A 9352-nucleotide genomic window follows, 5' to 3' on the forward strand; every position below is an offset into this window, starting at 1 on the left:
TCGCAGATAAAAATCTGTAAATATCCGACAGACATCTGTCACGTATATGCATGAATCTGAAACCAACCATACGTCAAAGATGCGGCAAGAATGCAAAGAGATCTAAAGCTGGAATCCCGAGGGATAACAGAGTCACATATTTTCGGGATCTGCCGCAGATAAGTATCCGGATTTTGGGATTTTTTTAGGATCCATTTGTGTCCGTATACGGGGATATCCGAAAACTGAATCTGCCGGGGATGCGATACGGAATTTCCCGGAAATTGTACGTATATGTGAAGAATACGGAGATATCACCACATCGGATCGCTCCGTATATCCATGGTTTTAGTGCAGTGTTTGTCCTTCATCCAAAGGACTTCTTCTATCAGAGGAGACTACTTCAGAGGAGTTGACAGGAGAGAAGATGGTCCCTGGAGGCTATCTTAGCACCAGCAAACTGTTGTTTTTTTTTGGTCCCATATGGAGTATGCTGTTTGTGGGAATCAGCTTGTTTGGCGGCTCCTCAGATTGAAGAAGTCCTTTGGATGAAGGACGCAATGTCTTAGCAAAAAAAGGAAACCATCCAGATGGCCTGACTGAACATTGTTGGATTTTTACCTGGATTACTGAGCATGAACTTTGGTGTTTTGAACCACTTTGGCATGTCTGCCTCAGAGGAGTTGACGGGGAGAGGGCGGGCCCCAGAATCACCAGCAAACAGTTTTTTTTTTTCCACTATGGAGTTTGTTGTTTGTGGGAAACAGTTTGTTTGATGGCTCCTCAGACTGAAGAAGTCCTTTGGATGAGGGACGCAACGTCTCAGCAAAAAAGGAAGCCATCCAGATGACCTGACTGAACATTGTTGTGTGGAATGTTGGACTCTATAATCTGTCAAATGTCCTGACAGTCTGCCCTTTGGGAAGAAGCATTGTTGGAAACATTTCCTCACCCTGGAGGTCACAGCCTTTTATTTAGCTTGGCTCCCATAAGGGATTGCCCTAAGACGGCTGGTTTGACGATGAGCTGCAGAGAGACTACGCTGCAGTCGGATGCTAAGAAAGCCGATGACATCGGAGCATCAGCAGGGGTTCTCGGGGCTGGCAAGCGCTGAAGCAAACGGTGCAAATTGTAGAGATTTTTTTTTTTTCGTCTTACGAGGAGGTGACTCTGATTAGCTGCATTCCTCTGGGAGGAGGATTTGGGAGGTCTACGCTTCTTTTTTGTGCCTGACCTGCTGCGCACATTTCTAAAAATCAAGAAATGCTGAGAGGCAGAAGACAAATGCTCTGTAACAACCTGGCTTCATTAAAAAAAAAAAAAATCATCCTTCAAGATTGTTTAAAATAGCATAAGACTGTGAAAGTCATCTTCTCGTATTTTTGATCATCTTATTGTTGATTCGCCCCTAAAATTAGCTGTACAGCACATTAAATCTTAACTTATTACCTTAAAACCTTCTTTGTTTTTTTCTGTCTGCCTGTTGTAGGTCAGCTCCCTTCAGAGATGACTTGGCTACCACACCAACCCTCCGTATCTCCTGTTTCCATGGCAACAGCTCAGTCCTAGTTGACCTCAGCCTCCTTCTTAGATAAACTTGTCATTAGCTGAACAAGCACTTGCTGTACATCTAATAAGCTCATTTGTCCTGACAGTTTAACCCTTAACTTCTCCACCTTTATCAGCTGACTACAGAAACGTTATATTTGTGTTATTTGTGTGAAATGGCTGCACTTTGACCTGTTTGTGTTGCTTTATGAGTATTGACATCGTTCAGTTGCTGTACCGTGGCAGTATCAGAGTAGATTGTTGCTCAACAGAAAGGATTGCAACATATTTCTCGTGGCAGTTTTCATTATAATCGGCAACAATGTGAAATTACTGTAACTAAGTGCAACTAAACTCCCGAGAATGTAAATATGTTAAGGTTGTTTGTGCAGCATAAGCCCAAATCACCACACCTCCACCACCATGACAGATAGTTGAAGGTACGACATGATTCTGCTGATATTTTTGTTTTTTTAAACCAAATGTGGACAAATGTCTCCGCTTTCTATCCAAAGAACGTTGTTCCTAAAAGTTTATGGCTTGATCAGATGCAACTTTAAAACATGTGTTGTGATGCCACATTATTTGAAGAGACCTTTTCTGAGCAACCTTTTCCAAACAAATAATTTCTGCAGTTTCCCTGAGCATTGTGCAGTCAGGCCTTGGAGTGACTGTGGCAACTCCTTCTGGGAAGAGTGGCGATGTTTTTGAATCCGGTTGTGTCTTTATTCATCGTCTCTTTTTTCCAGTGGGTTTCTTGTTGTTACACACCTGATTGCTCCAGATGAACATATTGTCTTAAACACTTCTTTTCTGGGGCGTTCCCCATTTGCTATTATTAGTTCATTTGGTAAGAAATGTCTAACTGTAGTCTATCCATCCATTATTTTTATCCACTTGTTCCTTTTCGGATCATGGGGGTCACTTGTGCCCATTTCCAGCTGTCACTGTGTGAAAGGCAGACCTGGACAGGTCTCCAGTCCATCACAGGGACACATAGAGGCCAACGAGACAAACATTCACTCTCTCACTCACACCTAGAGACAATTCAGAGTTCCCAATCAGTCTAACATGCATGTTTTTGGTCTGTGGGAGGAAACTGGAGTACCCGGAGAAAACCCACAAATTCACGGAGAGAACGTGCAAACTCCACCCAGAAAGTTTTCCGGCCAGGATTTGATCTGGCGACCTTCTTGCTGAGAGGCTACACTACAAACTGCGCCACTGTGCCACCTGGCTGCAGTTAACCTTTTAATTTCAGTTTGTTGTGTAAGGATTTAAAACGTTTCTCACACATTCATTCTGCAATTTGACATCATTTTCAACGATAATGAGTAATTTATTTGTTTCACATTTGTCATCACTTCCTACTCTAGGCTACGACTATGTCAAATTTTAACATTGTAAAATATTACTAATTTAATAGCTTGAATGAGCGTGCAGATGGGATTTGGCCCAGGGGCCACCAGTTGCCGATGACTGTTATTTGTAAAACTTTAACATTTTAAAGGCAAACTATGAAATCAAACATAAAAAGGTTACTCTGAGTTATATCAACTCATGCAGTTTCAAAGAGTTGTCTCAAGAATTTTTCCAGATATATCAATATGCAGTTCTTTAGTGTAAATACCAACGCATCAAAATATTTGGACTTCTCCATCCCATCCATGGACACCATAATTGTTGACTTATTGTCACTTTGGCTGTTTTTGTAGTTACAAAAGCCTATTTTTTTATTTAAGGACACATTACTTATCAATATGAGAAATAAATTGTGTGGATTTTGTTTCTTACTCTATGAATTTATTTTTGGCTGGTTTTTATGACATTAAATTAAGTGCAATAATAAATACACTTGATCGATTTCATACCCATATACAGTAAATAAGAATATTTTTAAGGTGGTTGGACTCTGTAGCAGTAAGTTTTCTTTTTTGTTTGATTTTTTTTAAGTTCAAATGTGCACAGTGTGTAGCACATCCAAATGAAAGTGCATGTCACAGCTGTGTATAACCAATAAGTCATGATTTAGTGAATGCAAATCTCTCGTGCTGTAAACGTTTGACACCTTTCGTTCATCTGATGCAGTAAACTTCAGCTCCTCATCAAGTGGTTGACTCAAAAGTCACATTTTCTTTCAAAGATTCAATCGGCGTTTTTCCATTCAAACGAAACTTTCATCAAGAGTTGTGGCTCTATAGGATCTGAGGATTAGTTACGCCGCTGCAACAATGAGAATGGGACTGCCGTCCCTGTAGTCTGCTTCAGTTATTGTCTGGGACTCCTGAAGGACACATTGTTGACAGATTCTGAATCCCCGTGTGTACTCGGATCACTTGGCTAAAACTGAATGGATCATTTTATTGGCAGTGATAACATTGTTTTTCTGACATAACGCAATAGATGAGCCTGTCATTTATATATTTATTTATTTTGGATAATGGAAAAAAGTTTAGATTTCTGATTAATTACTTGTTCAATTTGGAGGAAAAACAACACTGTAGTCCCTCGATTATTGCATGGGTTATGTTCCAGACACCCCCAGGATAGGTGTAAGAACTCCATATTTATTTTAGTATTTAGGCTTTATAAATCTTTCCCACATTCTTGCAATGTTCTAAACTTAAATCAATGTAATTTTAACAACATACATATGTACTGTACAGTACTGCAAAGTTTTACTCACCAGCTCTGCAGAACAGCAGCTCTGTTCTGGTCAGGCTCAGTTCTGGGTCAGCAGAACTACCCTGCAGCGACAAAGCCCACTGCCCCGTCCAGGTTGATGTGTGGATTATTGAGTTTCAGGATTATTTGTGACTTTCCTACCAGTTCTGTGAGCTGAATAGATACGTAGATCGTTACTTCTGACTTTGCGTTGCAAAACGTCCCCTCCATTTCAGCAGAAAGAAGCGTCCGGAAGCACTGTTGGCTTCTGGGTAGTGTAGTTCTTTTGACTGGCGTTACAGTGTAAGAAAACTACAAAATGGCGGTGTCTGTTCCAAGTTTTTTTTTTTTGTTTTTTTTTACTTTTTATCCCGTACCGTCCCAATCATATAATATTAAAGTTGACAATCGTTGAAAAAACCCGAAAGAGCGAGTCTGTGAAAGTCGAACCTCAAAGTAGAGAGGGAATACTGTATTTACAATTTAGAAATAAATAACAAAAACTGACATTTGCAACAAAAAACATCCAAATATTTGTCTAACTCAAGGGTTTGCAACCTTTTTGATCCAAGAGCCATTTCTGCCCCTTCACTCATTAAATTAAAAAAGAGCCCGGAGCCACAAAACCTTCTAGAACTGTGATGATCAACTGGTGGCCCATGGGCCACTTCAAGGTAGTTGGAAGGGGCTTTTCTGACAAGTGGGGGTGACATTTTAAAACTAGTAATCAATAATGAATTTCAACATTTATTGATATTTTTACATTTGGGACAAAAATAACTATGATCTAAAGAAGTAAAAACTTCTAGTTTCTACCTTTTTAGATGAAAATGAAAACAACGAACTCGGGCCCATGTGGCCTTTTATGAGAGGAGAAATTAAGTATCCCACTTTGATTAATAAAGCAAAAAATAGTGTTGTTCAAACATTTGCAGAGAATTGACAAAAAAATAACAGCAAAAACTAGCCTTTTTTTGTTGTTGTGTGTATAAAAACCAGAACAATAAAATTTCCTTTAAGCTTTGGTCAAATCTTCATAGAGCCGCAAACGAGGGACTCAAGAGCCACATGTGGCCCCAGAGCCGCAGGTTGCAGACCTCTGGTCTAGTTTCTCCAACAGTTTGTCTTCTGGAGTGAATTAAAGTTAAAAAATGTGGCCTCTGCTTCTCTGATCAATAAGCTTGGCTGTGAGCTGAAAGAAAAACACCATACCAAACGAAGTTAGTACCGAGACATAAAAATAATTTACCAACCATGTTGCAAAGTGCCTACATATAAATACACCTCTGCACAGCTCTCCACATACTCTGGTGCTGCATAAACATGTGACGGTCTCGGTTCTGCTAACGAAGGCTGAATCTCGGAGTAGCTCAGATGTCCACGTAGAAGTTTGATCAGATCTATTTTATACCCTCACACCTGCAGCTCTAATTACCAACATCTACTTAGTCAAAAAACAGTTATTTTTGTTTGAGTTTAAAGGTTGTTATTTAGGGAATATTCTGCTGAAAAGCAAATAAAATGTTAATGATTAACTTTCTGTGAACTGGGAGGAAACCGGATTCTGTCCAAGGACCATCTGGGGAATCGACGCCTCTCAGCTTGTCTGTGAAAAGTCTTTGTGTGCCTCTTGGAAGAAAAGGAGTAGGTGGCTGAGTAAGGAAAACTTGGAGCAATAAACAGCTGCCCCCTCAGCCCCAACCCAAATGAGAAGCAGAGAAAATAATAATAAGGCTTCCTGTTATCGACTAATGAAATATTAGATTTTTGTTAGGTTGTGTTTAAGTTATCTCCAAGGTTGCTAATTTTTGCAGCAGTTTCTCCGTATGTGTGTTTCTGATGTGCTTAATTTATCCTGACAGGGTCAAAGGTCAAAGGCTGCCTCAGTCTATACAGCTTGTATCTGAATCCCGACCCCTCTGTGAGTCTGTGGATCTGGGTTTGAAAGATGTGTTGCATTAAATAAGCACCAGCTGATATTCTGCCATGACGGTTTTCAAACGCTGATATTGATCGTCATAAGTTTTGCAACACTTGAGTCGTTTTATGCAGAACTTGATCTTACTGGTTTGATTTAATCGTTTCTCATCGTCCAGCCAGCTTAAAGTGAAACAAAACAAATTTTAAAAAAAAGAAACAAGTAAAAGTGCTGCTTCGTGGCGCAGTGCATCACTGCACCTCAGGCTGCTGCAGCGTTTTGTGTGACGCTAAACGTGATCCTCTCACTTTTCTCTTTGGTTTCATGCAGGAGTTTGCTGCACTGACCAAGGAGCTGAACGCCTGCAGAGAGCAGCTGCTGGAGAAGGAGGAGGAGATCTCTGAACTCAAAGCTGAGAGAAACAACACCAGGGTAGTCGAAGCTTTACCTCGCATGCAGTTTTATCTAAATATGTTCTATAAGTTTATATAAAATGTTTTTAAAAATGTTTCACCTGAACACTGATAAACGGCATCCTGTGAGAGCTCAAGTTGTTTTCTACAAGGCTCCACTATGGTGGCCCTAAGGTGTAAATGAACAACATTTGAAAAAACAGAATTACATTAAGCCACTGCAGAAGTGGCTAAAGCGGAAGTGGCTGGAATCCCATTTGAAAAAAATGGAATTACAATTGGAAAAAAAAGAATAACATTAGAAAAAACGGAATTATATTTGGGAGAAAATAAAACGAAAAAGCAATCACATTCGAAAAAACGGAATTACATTTGAAAAATGAAATCATATTGGAAAAAACATAATTACATTTGAAAAAAAATGGAATCACATTAGAAAAAATGGAATGACATTAGAAAAAATGGAATTGCATTTGAAAAAATGGAATCATATTAGAAAAAACATAATTACATTTGAAAAAAATTGAATCACATTAGAAACAATGTAATCACATTTGAAAAAAAAACATGGAATCACATTAGAAAAAACGGAATTACATTAGAAAAAACGGAATCACATTAGAAAAAATTGAATCACATTAGAAAAAATTGAATAGCATTAGAAAAAATTGAATCGCATTAGAAAAAAATAAAATCGCGTTAGAAAAAAATGGAATTGCATTAAAAAAATTGAAATTGCATTTAAAAAAATTGAATCGCATTAGAAAAAATGGAATTGCATTAGAAAAAAAATGGACTTGCATTAGAAAAAACAGAATAACATTAGAAAAAAATTGAATTACATTAGAAAAAATTGAATCACATTAGAAAAAACGGAATAACTTTTGAAGAAATTGAATTACATTAGAAAAATCAGAAATCCTTTAGAAAAAAACAGAATTAAATTTGAAAAAACAGAATTACCTTAGAAAAAATAAAAATTATATAATTTTAGAAATGTTTTTTTTTTTTTCAAATGTAATGCTGTTTTTTCTAATGTGATAGTTTTTTTTATTTTTTTTTATGTGATTCAGTTTTATCAAATGTAATTTCCTTTTTTTTTTGTAAAAATGTGATTCCTGCCACTTCCGCTTTGGCTTAATGTAATTACGTTTTTTTTTCCCAAATGTAATTTTTTTTTTTTCAAATGTTCATTTACACCTCAGGGCCACCGTACTACACAAGTGTTGACGCAATCATGCAAACTGTTTTTTATTTGTGTTATACCAAGACAGAGCTCATTAGCTCTTCACATTCTGCCTGAAAATGTTCCCATTTACTTTACATGGACGACTGCTCAGCAGTATAGCTGTCCAAAAGGCAGTGACGTCCTGCAATGTCCACTTCAAAAGACTCTCTGGGGGGAAAAACATGCTGGAATCTTTTAAAAAATATTTCCTTTTTAAACCTATAAGAACATTCTGTTGACAACAGATAAGACCGGTTCCCATGTTTTTTGATAATTAAGCGTGGATTTACAGTTTTCATTATCTTAATCTGGCTGAAGTAGGTGATTCTAGCACTGAGAAATCCAGAAAAGCGAGCGGCAAGGTGCAAAAACGACAGAAAATAGTCATTTTCACACTCTCGCTTCATTATCGCCTCAATTCCTCCAAAGAGCAATTACTAAGCAAGCCTTAATTAAGCTCGGTTTGTCTCTGAAGGTGTTTTCTGTTCTATAATTAAATCTTGGAAGGCATGTTCAGGCAGTCAGTGGACAGAGGGCCTGTTGTGGTGTCTATGGAGAGACACGCCAACTTTATTGGCCACTTGAGTTAAGTATCACAGCTGAATAACACGCACGAACAGTTGGACTCATATGAGGATATGAGACAGGAAAAGAGCAATAAAACACTGATAGCGTTCTCTGATGCTGCCTGATCTAATTCTGAAGGACGGACAACGTAAACACTTCCTGAATGATTCAGCTGCGTTCATTCTGTCGAGTGTGCAGGAGTATACATAGACTGGACTGCTGCTGACTGAGCTCTCAGAGAACCACAGCGAAGGGACGAGACAGCACTTAGTGTTCTCTTAGAGGACTTTTTTTAGACTTAGCAGCACAACCAGATATTCTCACCCTTCTTTTTGATGCAGTACAGTCACGGGCAGTGACAGAAAGCATCTAGAACAAGAGGCATGCTGATGTCCCCCATCGCTATTTGAATAGTGAATGTTTGTAGTTTTGGGTTTTCTGGATAGGATTTAAAAAGGGAAAGCACGTAAACCTTCATGTTTTTGGTGCAAGATACTCATAGGTAGGAGTTCTACTGTGTAGAAGAGGGGAGGTAGTTTATTTATTTTCATGTCCGAGGCGGCGCAGTGACGGATCCTGGCGAGCGAAGGGAGCAAATTTATCCTCCGCCAGGTGCAATGGAGGAGCCAGGGACGTGGCTGATTAATCTTCGACCACTGCGCCAGCCACCCCCAGTCATTCGAGGAAACTACAATAAAGCATGGACAAACTAGAAAACATAGTTTTCTCAAACGATAGGGGTGGCCCATTTACATCTTTTTGTTATGGCAGCCAAAATTTTGAAAGGAACCTTTCTAATGGTTAGATGCAGCCGCACATCATGAAGACATTGGCTTGTTGCTTATTTTTCAAGCAATCCAGCTCACGAGGTTTACATTTATATGGTGGCAACCATATTGGATGTTGACATTTTAATCTAGTTTTCAATAGAAACATTCGTACGCCTACCAGTAGATGCAGCCACACATCAAACGAAAGTTTGACCTTTGCTTATTTCTCATGTTATCCAGCTCACATCGTTTATACACACACACA

The 9352-nt window shown here is 38.7% G+C and overlaps 1 protein-coding gene across 3 annotated transcripts in view; it reads left to right on the plus strand.

The window, feature by feature from the left end:
- The first annotated feature begins 6361 nt into the window (after positions 1–6361).
- ppfia2 (PTPRF interacting protein alpha 2) overlaps positions 6362–9352 on the plus strand; it is a 56119-nt gene continuing 53128 nt past the window's right edge. For all 3 annotated transcript variants that reach the window (XM_037695645.1, XM_037695647.1, XM_037695646.1), the window contains exon 1: positions 6362–6541. In XM_037695645.1, the coding sequence (XP_037551573.1) occupies positions 6434–6541 (108 nt within the window). In that variant the 5' untranslated portion in view covers positions 6362–6433. The remainder of the gene's footprint in view (positions 6542–9352) is intronic.

The sequence above is a fragment of the Nematolebias whitei genome, chromosome 22, assembly GCF_014905685.2.
Source record: "Nematolebias whitei isolate Nwh7 chromosome 22, NemWhi1, whole genome shotgun sequence".
NCBI classification, from domain to species: domain Eukaryota; kingdom Metazoa; phylum Chordata; class Actinopteri; order Cyprinodontiformes; family Rivulidae; genus Nematolebias; species Nematolebias whitei.